Below are 22,397 nucleotides of genomic sequence, written 5' to 3'. Positions count from 1 at the left end.
AATGTACCTTCTAGATAATACTGTTCGTCTAACTTTAGTAGACTGTATTGAAAGTTAACTTCTCATGGCTTGTGTTTCAGCTCCAGGTAGTGGCCAACAGGTTGTGGTACCAATTAACCACATTTCCTGTGAGCGTGGGTATTCACATTCTTTTGGTTGCAAGTTATATATATCCAACTCAAACTAGCTTAAAAAATAAATAAAATAAAGGTTAGAGAGTTACTGGATCCTAAAACGGCAAAGGACCCTGCTATATAATACATAGATAGCACCAGGACTCTTGCTGCCTGTCAACCTGTATCTGTTTCTGCCTGGCGCCATTCTTTCACATGTCTACTGCACACAGGCATTCTTCACAAGCCAGGGACTTTTCTGTGGTTCCAGGCCTGCAAATTCCCAGTTCAGTGCAAGAGAGCTTAGCAGAAGTGGTACTCTTTCTATTAGATCTGCTATTGCTGAATCCCTAAGTAGGAGGGGAAAACGTCTGGTAAAGTTACTGAGAGCTTAGAAAGATTTAAAAGTTACAAGTTGGGGCGCCGGCCCCATATGCCGAGGGTGGCGGGTTCAAACCCAGCCCCGGCCAAACTGCAACCAAAAAAAAAATAGCCGGGCGTTGTGGCAGGCGCCTGTAGTCCCAGCTGCTCGGGAGGCTGAGGCAGGAGAATCGCGTAAGCCCAAGAGTTAGAGGTTGCTGTGAGCCGTGTGACGCCACGGCACTCTACCCAAGGGCAGTACAGTGACACTCTGTCTCTACAAAAAAAACAAAAACAAAACAAGTTCCTAAAAGTATAAGTAACAAAATCCATGTTATCAGCTCTTCTGTATTCTGTTTTGATACAAGGATATTTTATAATATTGAATTTATTTAGGTTTTATCTACTGTTTATGGTTTGAAATGTTCAAAATCATCAGCTAGACTGAATTTCTTTTTTTTTTTTTTGTAGAGACAGAGTCTCACTGTCTCTACAGTCTCACTGGCTATTTTTTTTGTTGTTGTTGTTGTTGCAGTTTGGCTGGGGCTGGGTTTGAACCCGCCACCCACCCTCGGCATATGGTGCCGGCGCCCTACTCACTGAGCCACAGGCGCCACCCAGCTAGACTGAATTTCTAATTGGTATTTATGTTTAAGGCAGTTTAAGTTTGTAATTGTTTAAATATTCACAAGGTTTTTGATGTTTTATTGGATCAAGTTTAACAAATTGAGCACTAAAGCTGATGCAGCGGTGCATCTTCCCCTCAAGTTCAAGACCCCTCAGACACTGAGCAATCTAATAATAAAACACAAAAATATGCTGTCTATTGGAGAACTCAAAGATGCAATCTTTTTCGTGGATTATATAAATAATTATTATTAAACTGTTTTTTTTTAAGAGACAGTCTCACTTTGTTGCCCTCAGTAAAGTGCTGTGGCGTCATAGCTCACAGCAACCTCCAACTCTTGGGCTCAAGTAATCCTCTTGCTTCAGTTTTTCTCTTTTAGTAGAGGTGGGTTCTTACTTTTGTTCAGGCTAGTCTTGAATTCATGAGCCCAAGATATCCACTCCTCTTGGCCTCTGGGAGTGCTAGGATTACAGGAATGAGCCACCGCACCTGGCCAGAACTTAAGGAGTTATGCTCAGACATTTGGCCAAATTCAGTAGTGCCTTAAAGCATCCCAGTGGAAAAAGTCAATTAAAAAGCTATCATCTTGGCTTGGCGCCCATAGCTCAATAGTTAGGGCACTGGCCACATACACTGGGGCTGATGGGTTCGAACCCAGCCCTGGCCTGCTAAACAATGACAACTACAACAACAAAAAAATAGCCAGGCATTGTGGTGGGCACCTGTAGTCCCAGCTACTCAGGAGGCTGAGGCAAGAGAATCACTTAAGCCCAAGAGTTTGAGGTTGCTGTGAGCTGTGATGACAAGGTACTCTACCAAGAATGACATAGTGAGGCTCTGTCTTAACAAAAGAAAAAAAAAAAGCTGTCACCTCATTTTATTTAGGTAAATATTTGCGGCTTCTTCAGAGCTAAAATTTGAGGATAACCTAAGGTGCTTTGTAAAGAGACTGAGATGTGCAGTGATAAACACTGGAGCTGCTGTCCAAGGTGATTCTGCACCTCCAACTCCTCTGGGTAATGCTAGCGTATGACCTGCTCTCATATCAGTCATTGATAATTCCCGTCCTGCTTCCCTTAATAGGTAACTATGTTGAAATGATAATGTATACAAATGAAAGGATTATTATTAACAAACTTTTCTGAAGATAAAAGTTCTTATGAAAAGCGAGAAATTACCCTGAGAGAAGATATCCGAGAAGGGTGAAGTCTAGAAGAACAGGTCTTCTCAAGGAGACCACAAGGATACACCTGCAGGGTCCTCTCCACGGTGACTCAGCTCTTGGGAATTTGTAAACTTAACTTCCTGAAAGTTGGAAATTTCCAAGTTCTGTGAAATCCTGTAGTTTTGTAGGGGTGGGCATAGCATCTCCCGCTTGATTCAAACTGGCCAATGAGAAGGGTACCTGTGGGGTGGAACTTTTTGACTATCAATAAAAAGGGAAAGACCAAGGCTGTCGGGGAGCGCGGCCATTTGGAATTCTTCTATGCCGTAAGCTCCTGGCTGGTGAATAAAGCCCTTCCTCTTATAAACGTGGTGTTTGGGTACTCTTTCTCTCCATTGGGCCTTGTCTTCCTGCAACAACCCCAAATTCATTTTTTGAAAGAAGTTGGAAATAAACCAGATATTAGGATTATAATCATCTCATAATTTCCTTAAGAAAAAAAAAATAGTCACCAGAATTAAGCTCTTTATACATCTTTCTTATTTCAAACAGTAATGGTAGTTTTTAGGGTACAGAGAACATTCCAGGTACTTGACATCACAGAGCCAAGACATTCCCAGGACACACTGAACCTCAGCATCTCCCTTGCGGTCCTGGAGAAGTGGCGGTTGTAGAAAATCTAAGCAGAATTTACAGAGGGGAAATGTTAGTGAAATGAAACCCCCAAATCAAGGCCTGGCTTTGGGCTTGGGCTAAGATCCTGTAGATACCCAGACAGGATTAAGGTCTAGCCAGAGAAAAACACATTCCTAACAGTAGTGTAAGAGCCCTGGAGGCAAGTTAGCACAAAGAACACTCACCCTAAGTGACCTCACTTAGGTGCGAGTGTTCAGCAGGTTTTAAATGTTGTGCGATCATTAGAGTGATGCAACATCCTCCTCCCTGCAGTGGAGCTCACCCCCGCCTCCTTACCTCTTTGACCCATTGTCTTCTCTGTGCACAGAACAAAGAGATGAATCAGACATACTCCTTGCCTTCAAGGAATTCAGAATATGATTTTTAAAATATATTTATAGTTAAGTCATTATGATTCAAAGTAAAAAGTGGTGTCAGACAGACCTGGCCTTCAAGGAATTCACAGCCTAGCAGAGGCCGAGAGGGCACAACGCAGACAATAATAATACACAGCAGGCAGCCTATAGCAAGGACCACAGGGAGGCTCATACTGTGGACTCTAGCACCCCCGAAAAGGATGACAAGACAGCAGGGAAAACTTACAGCCTATGAGTGAGCAGCCTAATCTGACCAAAATAGACATAGCAACTCCTGCTGTCCCACAGAGGTAGTGCAGCCTCAGGCGGACCTCTGCAGGGCCTTTGGGTTACCCAATAGACAGCGTGCAAAGGCTCTTACCTGTAGCTGCGTGGCATCCTGTGGATATCTGAGGGGAAAATGGTGACCAGGAAGGAATAGATCCAAATGAAACATCCAAGCAACACGGGCCTGTGGTGATTATCAGAAGCTTGAGCAGGCCCAGCAGGCTGCCTGGGCAGACCAGTCTGAGTGCATACCAACCAGCAGCAGGCCCGCTCACTCTTTCTGCACTCCCAGGGTGAGCCACGTGGTGCTGGATGCATCCACTCTAAAGGTCCCAGGGACAGGGTGGCGGCTGCCTACTACATAGTCCTCTCTCGGCACCTACACTTTATAGGCCTCCTGCCTGCTTTCCTCTTTTCTTCATAGCTGCCACCACCTGCCCTATCTTTTCCACTCTATCAGTTTGAAGGCAGCTGAAGTGGGCTCAGTTAGGCTACCAGGATCATGGTGCAGGCCTGGAGTAACTGGCACAAACAGAGTTGGAGTACCTATAGCCACCTTTACAGGTTACCTGGAACATGGGCAAGTTAAACCAGCTTAAAGATACAGGGTTGGCTAAGCTACTGGCTTCAGGGAGTCATCATTTCTTCTTCACAGCAGCTACCACCTACAACCACCTCTCTAGCCTAGGCCTCAATGTCTATGCCACTTTCTCCCTCTTCCTAAGGTGCCAGGACTCTGATCTGCTGTTCTTTTTCTTCATAGCTGCCATGACCCACTCTGTTTCTCTCCTGAGTCCTTACTCTAGATTTTCCCTGTCCCCAACCCTGTTTTCTTACTATACCTGAAATAAGGATATAGGGTCTTTCCTAGTCAAGAGTTTTCATGCCACCTATTATGAAGAAATACGAAGCAAGGGGAAGGAGGAAGTGGAGGCCAATTTAGAAATGGACAGACAGGAAATATCTCTGGTCCACAATGCCTTGGAACCAGGGTCCCTGCCTTGACTTCCTTCTTGGATAGTCCTAAAGAAATCTTGACATTCTCATTCTCTTAATCATTATCCCTGATTATAGGGCTTAGCCTATAATGTTGTTTATTCCTATCCACTGACAGTACAGTAGTCAGGAAAGCTGGGCTGAATATGGAGTTTCTACCACTCAGGAGGGAGCTGCCATTTTAATCCTCTCCCCTTCCCCAATTCCTCCCTGCACCACCAACCCTGCCCACCCCTACTGGCCCACCACGCTCCACTTGCCAGTCTGACAGAGCTGGTCCCTGACACTGGGCTTCATATAAGGAGGGAGCATTACTTCCTCCAACAACTGAAGGTCCTGCATGTCGAGCTAAATGTAAACATTGTTTAGTAGGCAAGGGGAGCCACCAAATGATTCTGAACCAAGAAATAGCAATAGAAATTGCCTTGCATGATGCACTCAGGAAAAGTGTATACAGGCCAGGTGCAGTGGCTCATGCCAGTAATCCCAGCACTCTGGGAGGCTGAGGTGGGCGGATCGCCTGAACTCAAAAGTTTGAGACCAGCTTGAGCTACAGCAAGACCCTGTCTCTAAAAATAGCCAACTATTATGGCGGTTGCCTATAATCCCAGCTACTTGGGAGACTAAGGCAAGAGAATTGCTTGAGCCCAGGAGTCTGAGGTTGCTGTGAGATATGACAGACACCCACACTCTACCAGGGCAACAAAGTGAGACTCTGCCTCAAAAAAAAAAATGTATACATGCATGAATGAATGATCATATCTGTGTATTAGGAAAATTACTTTGGCAAATGTATGAGAGGTTAAGGGAATATTTAAAGGCATTCTCTTTCAGTGACCATTGCATAAGAAAAGACACTCTAGGCCATGAGCTCAAGCAATATGCTGAAGTTAGCAAAGTTAATCTCTACATTCAACCTGTAGAACTGTCTGCCACTTGACTGGTGCAATTGCAACCCATAGCCTCCTAGGCTATATCCATGACTAAGACTTGCTTACCATGGTCACTACCCAGCACCAAATATATTTAGTTGATACCAGTTTAAGGCATTATTCTCCTGAAAGAAGAACCAAAAATAAATCTCTTGTGATAGAATCTCTGTCACAATAACAGACAGTGATAGAAATAATCAAGGATAGGAACAACCAAACTTGTATCATCTGAGAGACACAGCACTGGATAAGTTCAGCACCAAAGCTATTAGACAAAAAGGCATCCCTACTTCATGAGTAGTGATTCCAGGAGTTCCAAACAGGCCTGATTCAGAGATTTGGAAGTCCAGACCCAATAGTGAAGACCTTCTCCACATATAAAGGAGTAGCTGAGCCAGGACATTCTGAAAACAGCAACTTGACGGAAACCCAGCAGCCTGGACAAGCCCTTGGACAGAAGATTCCAGACGTACTGAAGATGCAACTAAAACAATGATATCGTGAGCCGTCATCACCCCAACTTGTAGCCCAATACTACAAACTATCCCCCTCAGTGGCATTTATTTTCTTGAATTTTTTCCCTTTTCTATCCCCAAAATCTGTGAGTTCCTTGAAGGCAGAGATTGTAGGAAGTTTTGTCCAATGTTTTAAAGTCATAACCCATGTCCTTTTCCATAACCCATGTTCAGGAAACATCCTAACAAATGAACTTCAGGCTTATCTTTCACCAGGGTAATGCCATCAGATGCAATAAGCAGATTATCAAGGACCACTGGCACTGAGCTTCTCACTTTTCTCCCAAGAAAATGATGCTTTCCGGATGAGGACAGGAAGATTGAGCAGAGCTACAAAGCTAAAGAAGGTAAGTGATCTCATGATTCTACTATTTTGCTCAATTACTCTAGGATTCTACTATTTTGCTCAATTCCTCTAGATAGAAAGAGTTCTCTGAACATGATGAGAAAGATGAGGGTATTTTTGTTATTAAATTGGAGCAAATAATACTAGTCTTCTTTTCTGCCCTGACACCGGCTTGCAACGTCACATTTGGATGAGGGGCAGGCAAGTCATTTAACAAGATAAGTCCTCTGAGATCAGAGTGTTTTAAACAGCGACAACTAACTGATCATGGGGCATCGGGTACTCTGCCTCTTCTAGAAATGGGAAGACGAGAAATCACAAAACCAATCCTCTCATTTTACAGATGGAGACTTGAGGCCTAGAGTTCAGGTGACAAGTCCAAGGTCCTAAAGGGAGTCAGTGGCAGAGCCAGAACCATGTCATGGTCTTCCAACTCCCAGTTCAGTGCTCTTTCCTCTGCAGTAAATATGGCAAAATTTTCATTTTGTTCTTTGGAGTGGCAAAAGTGAGAAAAGGAAGGGAACAAAATACTATGTTTTGGGATTCTCTGAAGATTCTAGTAACCTTTATTATTCTGGCTGTGGCTGCCATTTCTTTGGACAGAAAGTTGAGTCACAAGCCAATTAGTTAGACTTGAAATGACTCAGATTCTTACCAGGGCTGGTGCAGTCCCCCTGCATGTGGCTCAGGACCTCTTGGTCTGTGAACAGGCAGAAGGCAATCTGTTCACACTCCTGCTTGGTCCCACATTCAAACAAACATGCAAACAAGCCCCCCTCCTCCACAGCAGCCAGATCAGAGTAGCCACAGGGCCCACGGTGCAAAATCCAGGGGTGGGACCAGCAGGCAGCTTCCAAAGGGGCCTTGTTGAGGTAGATACCTAGGTCAACCCTCCGTTTGTTATTGACCGGGTGTGAGTACAAGAGCCACGATTGTGAGGGTGTTCCAGCTTCCTCCTCCAGTCTCAGTGAACTGCTTGGCACAGACTGCTGAATGGCGGGAGCATCTTGGCCACTAGAGTCCTGGCGCCTATGTAGGATCTGCAGGGGCAGGAAACTTACAACACTGCCTTGGCAGCCATGCGGGGGCTCACAGAGCTGTCGGCTTAGGGTTGCTCTCTGAAAACATTCACCACGGTCAGTGCTGAGAGCCTCTGCCCGGCATCTGTTGGGTGTCCGGGCACTGCAATATAGCACAGAGTGACCAGCCCTCCCAGTCACCTCTGCCACTTCGCACTCCACTGTCACCAAGGACCTAATGAGGCTGCCATGGTGCCATGTGGCTCCTAGGTCATCACTGAAGATCATCAGTGAGTGAGGCCTGACTTTACATGGTATCCTCAAGCAAAAGAACCAGTAAGGGATGTAGTAGGTGTACGCAGGGATGACCAGCCTCCCCGACTGCAGCTGAATGCCATGACCTGGACCCACAGCAAATGTGGCCCAGTGCTTCATCTCTGGGCCAATGACCTCCTCAGTCAAGTCCCTGACCTCACTCCATGAACACCCAGCATCCTGACTGCAGATGAAGCAGAGGCGGGCCGCATTCCTGCCCGACACGATCTGTTCATTCTCCGTGACGTGGCCCCGCACACAGATGAAGAACAGGAACACATGACCACTATTCTTCTCCCACACAGGACAGGGGTTCATGGTGCGGTGACCAGGCAGTGTGGCTTCCATCAGCGGCTTCAGGGGTTCCCACTAGACAAGGGGACATGAGAGAGAGAAAGTATGAGTGAGATACTAATAGGAAAATATAAGGATTTTTAAAAGCATTAGTACTTTTCATAAACAAAAAATAAATGATATTGAAATCTACAAAATCATGAAGGCCCAAGTGTCGCTAAGTGCTCAAATACTACAGGATGATTCATAAAGCTGGAAAAAGACAATGCTAACTATTGTACATGTTGTCCCTCTGTCTAGGATGATCTTTCACACTTTATCTAGACTTATAGGGTTTTGTTTTGTTTTGTTTTTTTCAAGACAGAGTCTCACTATGTCGCCCTCGGTAGAGTGCCAGGGCGTCACAGCTCACAGCAACCTCAAACTCTTGGGCTTAAGAGACTGTCTTGCCTCAGCCTCCCAAGTAGCTGGGACTACAGGCGCTATTATACCCAGCTATTTTTTTTGCCGTAGTTGCCATTATTGTTTTGCAGGCCCAGGCCAGGTTCGAACCAACCAGACTCAGTGCATTTGGCCAGTGCCCTAGCCGCTGAGTTACAGGCGCAGAGCCTACCTAGACTTTCAAATCATCCTTCAACAGCCAACTCAAAAGGAGCCAACAGCCTCCTTTATGAAGCTTTCCCTGAACTCCCTAATAACTTAGAGCATGTATTGTATAACACTGTAAACTTTTTGTAACTCTCTCCCTTCCTAGATTACGGGCCTTTTGAGGATAGAAACCAAATTACACTAATTTTTTACCTCATAATAGGAACTAAATAAATAGGATACTATTTATAGGAACTAAATAGAAACATAATAGGAACCAAATAAATGTTTTTACAAAGAAGAGGGGGAAAAGAGTACAGAAGAAAAGGAAGGAAAGGAGGGAGGGAGGAAGGTAGGGAGGGAGAGACGAGAAAAGGAAGGAAATCAAGGCAAACAAACAGGGACATTCTAAGAAAATAAAGGAAAATTTAAGACAATGATTTTTTTTCCTTCCTGTACTACACTGGGAAGGCAATTCATAACAGTGTTATTAAAAGCTCAAGCTTGGAGTCAGAGGCACCTAGTTCAAACTCTGCTTTTTATCACTTATTTTCTGATCCTGGAGAATTATTAATACTTACTCTTATTTTACCTGAATTTCTGCTTCAATTAAATGGAGAATTTAATAAGTTCCTCACAGAGTTGTTGTTACAAGGATGTAATGAGATAATGCCTAATCAGACATATTACAAAGAAAGGTCTAATCTCCCTAATATAATTTTAAAGCGATAAATGATACTAGACATTGGTAAAATGGGTAAAGAGCAAGATTAAACAACTCCCAGAAAAAGAAAAAAAATGAAAATACATTCAACCCCAGACCAGCAGAGGCAGCAGCCGGAGCAGGGGCAGCCTGTGCCCTTTCCCGCCCGTCCCAGGGTCTTTCCCCCTTCCTCCTCTGCCCGCCCATGGGGCCTCCCTCGCCTTCCCACCCACCCCTATTGTTTCACCACTGGCCTCCCGCCCTTCCCATTCCCGCCTGCTCCCCTTTTCCCCTCAGTCGCCTCGTGCCTGCAGTTTTTGGCTTTCACCCCCACCAGTGACCAAAGACTTGACCACTCAAAGTCCAGCTCCCCAGAACAGTGCTCAACATGGATACCGGCGTGACTGAAGGTGGATTAAATGTCACTCTCACCATCTGGCTACTTATGCATGGAAAGGAAGTTGGCAGTATCATTGGAAAGAAAGGAGAATCAGTTAAGATGGTAAGGAGAGCAGTGCACGTATCAACATCTCAGAAGGGAACTGTCCTGAGAGAATTATCACTGTGGCTGGACCCACTAATGCCATCTTCAAAGCCTTTGCTATGATCATTGACAAACTGGAAGAGGACATCAGCAGCTCTATGACCAATAGCACAGCTGCCAGGAGACCTCCAGTTACCCTGAGGCAGGTGATCCCTGCTAGTCAGTGTGGCTCTCTCATTGGAAAAGGTGGCTGCAAGATCAAGGAAATACTAGAGAGTACAGGGGCTCAGGTCCAGGTGGCAGGGGATATGCTATCCAACTCAACAGAGCAGGCCATCACTATTGCTGGCATTCCGCAATCCATCATTGAGTGTGTCAAACAGATCTGTGTGGTCATGTTGGAGACTCTTTCCCAGTCCCCCTGAAGGGCATGACCATCCGGTACCAGCCCGAGCCGTCCAGTTCTCTAGTCATCTTTGCAGGTGGTCAGGCCTATACCATTCAAGGACAATAGGCCATTGCACAGCCAGATTTGACCAAGCTGTACCAGCTGGCAATGCAACAGTCTCATTTTCCCAACACCGGATTCAGTGCAGGTTTGGATGCATCTCCTCAGACTGCTTCTCATGAACTCACCATTCCAAATGATTTGATTGGCTGCGTCAGGGAGCCAAAAATCGATGAGATCTGTCAGATGTCTGGGGCGCAGATCAAAATTGCAAACCCAGTGGAAGGATCTACTGACAGCAGGTTACCATCACTGGATCTGCTGCCAGCATTAGCCTGGCTCAATATCTAATCAATGTCAGTTTAGAAAATGCTAAACCCTCCTCCCAGGCAGCCTCCATCAAGATCCCTGATCACCTCAGCATCTCTCAACCCTCCACTCCTTCTTCTTCTTCCTTCTCTACCACCACCCCATCACTCGCCACAGCCACAACGGGGACCTCCGATGCACCCTCCAGCCTCTCCAACACTCTTCCAACCGCCCCTTGTGTCTCCAGTCTGCTTGGGATGAAACCCATCCCTCTCCTGGCTCTAAATGTTGTGTCTGCTGCTAAGGGTACGGGGGCTTCAGCTACCACTCCCACCACCTCTGCCGTGCCATGTGTAACTAACAAACTGAAAGGCGAAAAACAGAGATTCTCCCCACTACTGATTGCATATATTGAGGCACTTCCTCAAGTGTTTTTGAGGTTGAGAGAGGTTGATGCTGAAACTGAAAGGCAAGAAACAGAGATTCTCCCCACTACTGATTGCATATATTGAGGCACTTCCTCAAGTGATTTTGTTTTCCTTTGTTACAATTGTTGAGAACGAAAACTATTGTGAGCTTGTGAATGTTTCCTATTTACTACTTGGGATAACTGGGTGGGGTGGGGGTTGGTAACCCTGATTTAGGTTTAGGCCATTTCATCTGAGTGCCTGTTTCAGAGTCTGACTTAAATTCTTATCTAGAGCCACAGTTCTTGCTATTCTTTCTCAGTGTTATCTTTTTATTTTGTAGCTTTATTCTGCCTTGCAATATAATAATGTGTTAGGCTCTGTGTTAATGAATAAAAGTTTCTCCGTTAACCCCACCACCACCAAAAAAAGAAAATATGTTCAACCTCACACATAAAAAAGAAACGCAAATCAGAACTAAACTGACATAGCACTTTTCATTTAACAAAGTAGCAAAATCATAAAGTTTGATGAAACTAATTTAGGGTTTGCACGTGAAAGCTATAACCCAGTTATAACCTAAGAATAGGGGGAAGGGGGAAAGGGAGGGGAGGGAGGGGGGAGGTGGGCAGAGGGAAGGGGATTGGTGGGATTACACCAGCGGTGCATCTTACAAGGGTATATGTGAAACTTGGTAAACGGTCTGTAAAGCAAGTGAATGATGCCCCATGATCATATCAATGTACACAGCTATGATTTAATAAAAATAAATAAATAAATAAAAAAGTTTGATGATACACTGTTGGCAAAAATGTAAAGAAACTGGTACTCTCCTATTTGGATGGGCATGGAAATAGTTCAGTCCTCACACAGAGCATATCAAATTTATAAATACATCTATCCTTCCCCAGCATGCCCAATTCTGGGAATTTACCCTAAGATGTATCTGCTTATCAAATTAAATATGTATAATATTATTCATTGTAGCACTGCTTGAAATAGCAAAATATTGCAAACAACCCAAATATTCATCAATAGAAATCTGGTGAGATGAACACATAATACATGAGATTAAAAGAAAAAGGAAGACCCAATCATTTTTTAATTTTTCATGACAGAGTCCCAAACTGTTGCCATGGGTAGAGTGCCGTGGCATCACCATAGCTCACAGCAATCTCTAATTCTTGGGCTCAGGTGGTCCTCTTGCCTCAGCTTTTTTCTATTTTTAGTAGAGAAGAGGTCTCACTTTTTCCTGAGGCTGGTCTCAAACTCATGAGCTCAAGCAATCCACCTACCTCAGCCTCCCAGAGTGCTAGGATTACAGGCATGAGCCACCGCGCCTGGCCAGAAGATCTGGTCTTAAAAAAATAGTTTAAAAAAATGTTTTAATTAAATAAAAAAAGGAAGACCTTTTCCCCATATATATCGACATGGAAAGATTTCCACAATATATTATTAAATGAACAAAGCAAAATACAGAACAATGTATGCAGCATGCTACTCTTCGCCTAAGAAATGTGAAGCAAAAGGGAGTTATCATTATAGGAAACGAAGTAATTGGGCCAACTTCTACTGAGAACTACAAAAGATAGTTAAAATACTAAAATAAAAAAATGTTTGAAAGCATTAGAGAACAAAGAAGGCAATGATGAATTACAGGCCAGGAGCTCAAAGTTCATTCAGATGTTGGCTGAATATTTTAAGTTGGTTTTCTCTTTAGGGTATCCATATGAATTTACAAAGAGGTATTTGTCAAAGAGGTAACTGAGAAGCTAAGTAATACATTTGACAGCCTTTTGAGACTAGGGGAGCAAAACTTGGAGCCTCTGGTAAATCTCACATAATTTGACACAGAATATTAAAGTCCTAAATTCTAGGAATAGGATGGGAACTAAGGCAGACCAGCCCTTCCAACTACCACTCTGGAAAAATGGCTGGCATTACCTACTGAAGTGAAACATACACATACCGTATGACCCACTAATTCCAATACCCAGAATGCATGCCCATAGCATCACATTCACAGCAGCATTATCTACACCAGCGGTTCTCAACCTGTAGGTTGCAACCCACAGGAACTATATTAAAGGGCCGCGGCATTAGGAAGGTTGAGAACCACTGCTCTATAGCCAACCCAAATACCCAAAAACAGTAGAATGGATCACTTAATTGTGGTGTAGACACGCAATGGAATACTACGTAACCATGGAAACAAGCAAATTATAGTTTTAGACAATTCAGATAAATCTCAAGAACGTAATACAGTATTGAACAAAAAAAGCCATACATAAAGAACACATAGACTAAAAATAAGCAAAACTAAATGCCAGAGTTATAAATCAGCATAGTAATTACTTTTGGGAAGGAGAGAGGGGCCATAAGAGAAGCTTCTTGGGTGCTGGTATTATTCTATTTCTTGGAATGCTGGTGGCAATTTTTATGAATAATGAGTCCACAAGTACAGCTTTGTCATAACTGTTTAAGTAAAAGGAATTGTCTAGCGTCTCTCACATAAATCAAAAGCTAGGAATGATTAAGCTTAGTGAGGAAGGCACATCGAAAGCCAAGAGAGGCCAAAAGCAAAGCCTCTTGTGCCAAACCATTAGCCACATTGTGAATGCAAAGGAAAAGTTCTTGAAAGAAATTAAAATTGCTCCTCCAGTGAACACATGAATGATAGGAAAGCAAAACAGCCTTCTTGAGGAAAATGAGAAAGTGTTAGTGGCCTGAATAGATCACACCAGCCACAAAATCCCCTTAAACCAAAATCTAATCCAGAGCAAGACCCTCTCTTCAATTCTATGAAGGTTGAAAAAAGTGGAAAAGCTGCAGAATAAAATCTAGAAGCTACCAGAGGTTGGTTCATGAGGCTTAAGGAAACAGGCTATCTCCAGAACATAAAAGTACAGGGTGAAACAGTATGTGCTGATCCAGAAGGGCAGCTGGTTATCCAGAAGATCTAGTTATGATCATTCATGGAGGTGGCTACACTAAACAACAGATTTTCAATGTAGAGGAAATTGCCTTTTAAGGGAAGAAGATGCCATCTAGGACTTTCATAGCTAAAGAAAAGTCAATGCTTGGGCAGCGCCTGAGGCTCAGAGGGTGGGGAGCCAGCCCCATATGCCCAGGGTGGCATGTTCGAACCTGGCCCCCACCAAATCGCAACCAAAAAATAGCTGGGCATTGTGGCAGGCGCTTGTGGTCCCAGCTACTCGGGAGACTAAGGCAGGAGAATGGCCTAAGCCCAGGAGTTGGAGGTTTCTGTGGGCTGCATGATGCCATGGCACTCTACTGAGGGTGATAAAATGAGACTCTGTCTCTACAAAAAAAAAGAAAAGTCAATGCCTGCCTTCAAAGCTTCAAAAGACAAGCTGACTCTTGTTAGGGACCAATGCAACTGGTGACTTTAAGTTGAAGTCAGTGTTCATTTACACAAAAACTCATAAGATCCTGAAGAATTTAGCTAACTCTACCCAGGTTGTGCTCTGTAAATGGAACAATGAAGCTCAATGACAGCACATCTGTTTATAGCATGGTTTAATGAATGTAACAAGCACACTGTTGGGACCTACTGCTCAGAAAAATAAGATTCCTTTCAAAACAGTACTGCTCATTGACAATGTACCTGGTCACCTAAGAGCGCTGATGGACATGTAGAAGACTAATGTTGTTTTCACGCCTGCTAATACAACATCCATTCTGCAGCCCGTGAATCAAGAAGTCATTTCAATTTTCAAGTCTTATTATTTAAGAGGGCAGTGCCTGTGGCTCAAAGGAGTAGGGCGCCAGCCCAGTATACTGGAGGTAGTAGGTTCAAACCCAACCCCAGCCCAAAGCTGCAAAAAAAAAAAAAAAAAAAAAAAAACTATTATTATTTAAGAGATATATTTTATAAGTCTATTGCTGCCATAGATAGTGATTTCTCTGATGGAGCTGGGCAAAATATCTTGAAAACCCTCTGGAAAGGATTCACTATTCTGGATGCCATTCAGAATATCCATGATTCATGGGAAAGGTCAAAACATCTACAATAACAAGAGTTTGGAAGAAATTGATTCTCACCCTCATGGATAACTTGGAAGGGTTCAAGAACTCAGTGGAGGAATTCAGTGCAGATAAGATAGAAATAGCAAGAGCACTAGAATTAGAAGTGGAGCCTGAAGATGACTATATTGCTCAAATCTCATGATAAAACCTGAATGAGGCTGGGCATCATGGCTCACGCCCCCACCTCTGAGGGGCCAAGGAAGGAGGATCACTTGAGGTCAAGAGTTTGAGACCAGCCTGAGCGAGAGTGAGACCCTGTCTCCACAAAAAATAGAAAATTCAGCTGGGTGTGGTGGCATGCACCTATAGTCCCAGCTACTCCGCAGGCTGAGGCAGGAGGATCTCTTGAACCCAGGAGTTTGAGGTTGTCAGCTAGGCTGAAGTCAGGGCACTCTAGCCTGGGGCAACAGAGTGAAATTCTATCTCAAAAAAAAAAGAAAAAGAAAAAAATTTAGTTTAGGTTTGCTTCTACTGTTGTAGAAGCTGCATGATCATTAGCAAATGGCAACATCTGCAAATTGTGACTGTCAACACTACCTATAACACAGTGGCTGTGAGGACCTAATGTACTCCAGGCATACAATAAGCACTCAGACAGAGCCATTTGTTTCTTTACTGTTTTTCACCTCCTCAGCTCCCCTCACACTAATGGGAGAAGGAACAGTCCCTGAAGCGCTCTGAGCTCTGTGGAGGGAAACTGAGGTCCAGGTTCAGATCTGGGATGAAGAGTCACCTGTACAGAGTGCCCAATCCTCAACCCTCGCCTCAGAACCAAGTAGAGAGCGTCTTCATCCCTGCTCGTGGAACGCTTCTCTGCAAAGGCCAGGAAGGTGTGGGTGGGAGGCACATAGAGCAGGGCTGGGATCCGGTAGGTAATCCCTTTCTCATCTTCCTGCTGGAACAGAGGGCTGTTGATGGAGCACGATGTCACTTCTTCCATGACCTCTGCAAGGACAGGAGGCAGCTCAATATGTGTCCATCTCCATATGCTGGCCTGCATATAAATTTTGTTCTATTGGCTGGGCATGGTGGCGCATGCCTATAATCCTAGCCTTCTGGGAGGCCAAGGTGGGTGGATTGCTTAAACTCAGTAGTTTGAGACCAGCCTGAGCAAAAGCGAGACCCCCATCTCCTAAAAAACAGAAAAACTGAGGAAAGAGGATCACTTGAACCTAAGAGTTTGAGGTTGCTGTGAGCTATGATGATGCCATGGCACTCTACTGAGGGTGATAAATTAAGACTTTGTCTCAAAAAAAAAAAAAAAAAAAAAATTTCTTTTCTTTTCTTTTTTTTGTTTGCCAGGCTGGGTCCGAACCCGCCACCTCCAGTATATGGGGCCAGTGCCCCACTCCTTTGAGCCACAGGTGCTGCGCCCCCGCTCCCAAATTTTTTTTGTTCTATCATTTCATTTCTAAAGAGTAAAGGGGAGGTGCAGATGTAGTCAAAGGTAACATACGATCTCAATGGCACAAAGCAAGCAATATACATTCTCATTTAACAAATCTATTCTCCAGACTGTGAGAACCCTAAGCAGCCAGTGTCAAGTATGTATCTCTCCAGAGATGTTCTGCACTTGTTTCTGCCAAGTGTCTGCCATAATAACCTATTAATCTAGGGCCATTACCAGCCTGGGCTAGTTTTTAATGTTAGTTTCTTGGCTTGGAGTTTCTGGACCACTCAGGTAATATGAATATAAACTCAGATCCATGTGAGTGAATGTCAATGGTTTAGAAATGTCTGGGAAAACATTTTTCCTATACAAGAGACTAGGATAAAAGAAAATCTTCCTCATCATCTCTCTGTGACAGCGGGGAGATTTTTTTTCTTTTCTGGTTGCTATGGTTTAAGTATTTGTCCCCTTCAAAACTTATATTGAAACATAATCCCCAATGTGACAGTACTGAGAGGTGGGGCATTCAAGAGGTGATTGGGCAATGAGGCTCTTCACAAATGGGTTAACAAATTAATGGGTTATCACGGGAGTGGCATTAGAAGCTTTATAAAAGGAGAGAGATCTGAGCTATCATGCTAGCATGCTCAGCCCCCTTGCCACATGTACTGCCCAGCACTGCCTCAGGACTACAGAGAGTCCCCATTAGCAAGAAGGCCCTCAGCAGATATAGCCTCCTGGTCCTTAGACTTCTCAGCCTCCATAATTCTAAGAAATAAATTCCTTTTCTTTATAAATTACCTACTTTCAAGTATTCTATTATAAACAACAGATAATGGACTAAGATGCTAGTCCACCATATCACAGGATATACAACCTACTCAGAATATAGATTTTCAAGGGACCTAGCTTGCCTTGGGGATCTCAGTCCCAACTACATTCTAACCCATGTGGCTTTGTTTGCTAACAACAGTACTATTAAAGCCCAAAATTCTGGGTAAGTGGGACCAACAAACACCCAGTGCAGCTTAGGGCAGGTTAAGGAGCAGACTACTCTGTTTTCAGTTCATGCTTGGTTTCCAGTCTCTGGGAGGTTCTCTTACTTTCTTGCAAATTCAGCTACTTAGGGCTTTGTTATATTTTATCCACTATTTACAGGTTAGCCAGCCTGCTATAATGCTGACAATGGAAGTTTCCAGGTGCTTGTCTCAAATAAATCCAGGCGTCCCATTTTTTAGAGGCCCAAAACAGCAATCAAGCCAAACAGACAAAAACCAGGCTTAGAATTACATTTTTCTCAAACCCTCTGTCATCCAAGCCCTATCTTATGAGTCATCTGTAAAAATTATTAGGCTGTAAAAACTTGGTCTTTAACACCTTCTTCATTTATTCAGTAAATATTTCTGGGTGCCTATTCTGTGCCAGGCCATAGATGTGCACTGAGACAAGAATCAGAGGTCCTTGCTCTCAAGAAACTCACATCCAAAAAAAAAAAAAAAGAAACTCACATCCAACCGAGGGAAATAGACATATGCACAGACAATTATAATACGACGTTCCTGTAATAAGCACTGCATTAGAGGTAAATACCAGAGCAAATAAGAAAACAGAAAAAGAGCAGATCATAGCACCAGAAAAGGATGTCTGGAGAGGGTTAATAACTGAACCCTGCCTGAAGCACACTTCTTTTTTTTTTTGAGACAACTTTTTTTTTTTGAGTGTTACTTTGTTGACCTTGGTACAGTGCCATGGCGTCCTAGCACACAGCAACCTCAAACTCTTGGGCTCAAGTGAGTCTCATGCCTCAGCCTCCCAAGTAGCTGGGACTACAGGTGCCCACCACAAGGCCAGGCTATTTTTAGAGGCAGGGTCTTGCTATTGCTCAGGCTGGTCTCCAACTCCTGAGCTCAAACAATCTACCCACCTCGGTCTCCCAGAGTGTTAGGATTACAGGCGTGAGTCATGCCCCAGCCCTTGAAACATACTTCTTTCACATAGCCACATAACTCCCTCAGTTTGCTCAGCTTCATTCAAGCACCATCCCATCAGTGAAGGCGTCCCTGTAAATTCTGTTGTCCCTCCGTAGCCTCTTTTCCTGCTCCATTCTCCACATACTTATCATATGTTCTACTCGTTTAATACATACTACAAAACAGAAGCTCCATAAAGGGCAAGGATATGTCTATTTATTCACTTGCATACCTCCACACGTAAAAACATTCCTGGTACGTTATGTGTCAACAAATAATTTGTTGAATGTTTGAATGAATGAGTAAACTGGATCTTAAAGAATGAACAGTGGGTTAGCCAACTGAGGGTAAAAAAGAGAAGGGCAAGCCCGGTGCGGTGGCTCACACCTGTAATCTTTGGAGGCTGAGGTGGGTGGACTGCCTGAGCTCACAAGTTAGAGACCAGCCTGAGCCTCAGGGAGACCTGTCTCTAAAAAACAGCTGGGCAGTGTGGTGGGTGCCTGTAGTCCCAGCTACATGGTAGGCTGAGACAAGAGAATCACTTGAACCCAACAGTTTGAGGTTGCTGTGGGCTAAAATGCCACAGCACTCTACCAAGGGTGACCAAGAGAAGCTCTGTCTCCAAAACAAAAAAAAAAAAAAGAGAGAGAAGGGCAGAGGGAGTGGATGTAAAAAGACTGCAGGTAACAGAAAACACAGAGCGCTGTGGGAAGACTCAGTAGTTCAGTCTGACTACAGTGAGGTGGAATGCAAAAGTCGTGGGCAGAGATGGGCCTGAAGGGGACAGCAGAGTCCAGATTCCCAGGAGGTTTTGATACCTATTTATTCTATAGATAGGGGAAACTCAAGAGTTTCTGACAGAGGAATGATGTAATTCTTTAGAACAATCTCTTGGGCAGCTTTCTAGGCCATAAATTCTAGGGCAAAGTAGAGCAGCTTTTGGCTATAGCCTCCTAATGTCGATCAAGATAAACTCTCATCAATAGCATGAGAATGATTTATTTAGTCACTTTTTCTAACTTAAAGAAGAGAGAAGAACCATAAGGAGAGAATGGAAGGTGGCTTTGCTAAGCCCAGAAGAAAAGCCTCCCCTTACTCCAATCCTCAGGTCTTAATAGAAGAATCAAAAGACAGGCAAGGGTAGACTGTCTTCTCCATACAATATTGCAGCATACTTCTGTCCCCCAATTCAAGTTCTCCTAACAGAGCTGTCAGGCTTTCTTCTAAGTAAATATCTCTCCCTGAGCCAAGGTGATGTAATGATTAAGAAACTGAATTTGGGGTGGCGCCTGTGGCTCAGTGAGTAGGGCGCCAGCCCCATATATCGAGGGTGGCGGGTTCAAACCCAGCCCCCGCTGAACTACAACCAAAAAATAGCCGGGCGTTGTGGCAGGCGCCTGTAGTCCCAGCTGCTCGGGAGGCTGAGGCAGGAGAATCGCGGAAGCCCAAGAGCTAGAGGTTGCTGTGAGTCCTGTGACATCATGGCACTCTACTGAAGGCGGTAAAGTGAGACTGTCTCTACAAAAAAAAAAAAGAAAGAAAGAAATTGAATTTGAACCACAACCACAAGATCTTGGGCATATTATTCAACTTCTCTGTTTCAGGACCCTCACCTACAAAATTCAGTAGAGTGGTTGATAGAAATAAACTAAAATGCTTAAGTAAAGTGGCTTGTACAAGGCCTATGCCATAGGCTGATTACAATATGTGTTATATGACAGTTACTATTATTAGACTACCAATCACTTCATATTCTAGTTTTATTCCTTAAATTCTATGGATAATAACAATAATGATGATGATAACAATTACAACTTTCCTTATCATAAGCATTTGAAACTTTCTTCACTTTTGAGAGAGGTACTTTAAACTCTTACAAGTTAACACTTTAATTACGAGCTATACCAACACTGCTAATCATCAGCCAACATGTGACTATTAATTAATATCTTAACAGGAATTCTCAAGGTGAAAGAAGAATGGAGCATAGGAAAGGCATAGAGTAGAATAGAAGGATAGGATAAAGAAACAGAGAAGAAGGGAGAAAATCATCAAAGGAAAAGCACAACTTGTCATAGGAACCGGATTCAAGCCCCGGCTCTATTTTTTTGCTCTGTGACCTAATGCTGGGACTGATGGGGTCCGCAGAGTCCAGAATCCATGACCTCCCTAGGTCCTAGATTCATTCCTTGTTTATAAAATGTGGATAACACCCACCTAAAAGGATAAATATGAAGGACCCCTCAAAAGTGCTCCATAAACTTTGATAATAGATAATATGAATAAAAGTACTTTAATTATTATAAATTTTGATGTCTTCACAATTAGACTCATTAATTTTTATCAATTGGGAATATGCTTATCATGTTGATGACAGTAATAACAAAGATGGTGGCTCTGGCATTGGCACCCAAACTCCTTCACACAGTGTGTTGGGAACTAGGTTGGCTTTGGAGCTGTTCAAGAAGAGAATTCAAATTATTCATTGCTGCTCCATATGACCACCTTGTAATCAAGTCTTCCCTGCTTTCTTACTGGGAGAGAGTATAGTATAGTATGGACTCTGAAATTTGACTTGGGTTTGACACTTAATTAGCAAACCAATTTACCTCTGAGCCTCAGTTTCCTTATTTGTGAAATGCGAATAATACCACATATTCCTCTAATTCCACAGCCTCCAATTAATGTGAGGAGCCTCCAATAAATCCCAGAAAGGGTCCTCCCTACCCCACTCACTCCTAACAAAATTAATATTTAAGGAATATAAGCTAAACCCTCCCAAGGTATACATGGGAAAATTTAGGCCCATAGAGGGGGAAAAGCTTAGAGAAGGCCACTCGGTAGCAAAACTTGGACCAAGACCCAAGTCTCCTAAGTTCCAGCTCAGGGCTCTCTCTGCCGCCTACAGACCCCTCGCTGGTAAGAAGTGTTTCCCTTTCAGTTCCCTTTCATCTCTACAATGCTAATTCTCAGGTTTAAGTTTTTGTGTCACTAAGAAGAAAACAAAAATAGAACTGGTCAAAAAGATTCTCTGACTGTGTCAGTCCTGGCCGACTCAGCGGCTCTGACTCAATATTCCCTCAAGATTGGATTTCCTAGTCTTGGGTACAGTTGTCCTGCCTGTAATCCCAACACATTGGGTGGCCGAGACTGGAGGTTCGATTGTGAGCCGAAGTTCCAGATCAGCAAGACACCCGGTCTCCACAAAAAAAGCAACACAGCGAGACACCCAGTCTCTACAAAAAAAGTAAGAAAAATTAGCCGGGTGTGGTGGCGGGCACATGTAGTACCACCTACACAGGAGGATCGCTTGAGCCCACTCCAGCCTGGGTGGCAGAGCAAGATTCTGTCTCTAAAAAAACTAAAAAAGACTGGATTTCCTAAGCACGAACAGTGCTGCTGAATCTGTCCCCAGTCACAGTGCCCCATTTTTGAGGGTGCTCTCCGGTCTCCCAATGCAGCTCACCTGCGCCAGACCGCGTGTCCACCTTCTCTCGCACGTCAGAGCTGGGCTGTGGGGGCTCTTCCACTTGGCGCGGGAATGGGCCGTCAGGTCTCAGATGCCTGGGGAACGACCCGCACAGAGGCTGAAGAGATGGAGAGAAACGAGGTGAAATACAAAATAGACTGAGGACACAGACACGAAGCCCGAGAAGCCAACAGAGTTGGTAACGTCCAGAAAAAGGACAGCAGAGACACAGACTGACACTGGGAACATAAGTGAACGCGCGGAGGCGGGCACGGGCGCAGCGGGCCTGCGATTGGCCGCCCCCGGAGCCGGCCCCGCCCCCGGGAGCCCGCCGCTTAGCCCGGAAGTCTCTCCCGGCTCTTGCCCCCAGCCCTACGGCCGCTGCGGTGTGGAACCTGCGCTGCCTCTCAGCGCACCGCTTCCTCAGCTCTTCTCAGATCTTGGAGCATCCAGCGGCCCCTAAGCATCCTGTGCACAATTCCAACCTCTCATTTTCTCACCCCACCCCCTCCATTCACCTATCCCCAAGCCCCTATTCTGGCAGATCTATTTCTAGGTATCACCGCCTAAAACCTCC

General features: G+C 44.2%; 1 protein-coding gene and 1 pseudogene across 3 annotated transcripts; one reads left to right on the top strand and one right to left on the bottom strand.

Annotated features, from left to right (window-relative positions):
* Nucleotides 1-1,100: 1,100 nt before the first annotated feature.
* NEU3 (neuraminidase 3) lies at nt 1,101-22,311 on the bottom strand. Of its 3 annotated transcripts, XM_053560121.1 has the most exons (4): nt 22,197-22,311; nt 21,818-21,938; nt 15,725-15,936; nt 1,101-8,077 (listed from the first exon to the last, which is right to left on the bottom strand). In XM_053560121.1, exons 3-4 carry the CDS (start codon nt 15,929-15,931, stop codon nt 6,998-7,000), a joined length of 1,287 nt encoding a protein of 428 aa, XP_053416096.1. In that variant the 5' UTR covers nt 15,932-15,936; nt 21,818-21,938; nt 22,197-22,311; the 3' UTR covers nt 1,101-6,997. The 3 variants fall into 3 exon arrangements, with proteins under 3 accessions (XP_053416096.1, XP_053416097.1, XP_053416098.1); XM_053560122.1 differs by lacking the exon at nt 15,725-15,936; XM_053560123.1 differs by lacking the exon at nt 22,197-22,311 and having other exon boundaries at nt 21,818-22,173.
* Nucleotides 9,579-11,046, top strand: LOC128565260 (poly(rC)-binding protein 2-like; annotated as a pseudogene).
* Nucleotides 22,312-22,397: the final 86 nt, after the last annotated feature.

The sequence above is a fragment of the Nycticebus coucang genome, chromosome 14 (assembly GCF_027406575.1).
Source record: "Nycticebus coucang isolate mNycCou1 chromosome 14, mNycCou1.pri, whole genome shotgun sequence".
In the NCBI taxonomy this organism is placed as follows: domain Eukaryota; kingdom Metazoa; phylum Chordata; class Mammalia; order Primates; family Lorisidae; genus Nycticebus; species Nycticebus coucang.
Note: the sequence above shows the minus strand (reverse complement) of the source record. Positions and strands in the feature narration are given on the sequence as shown.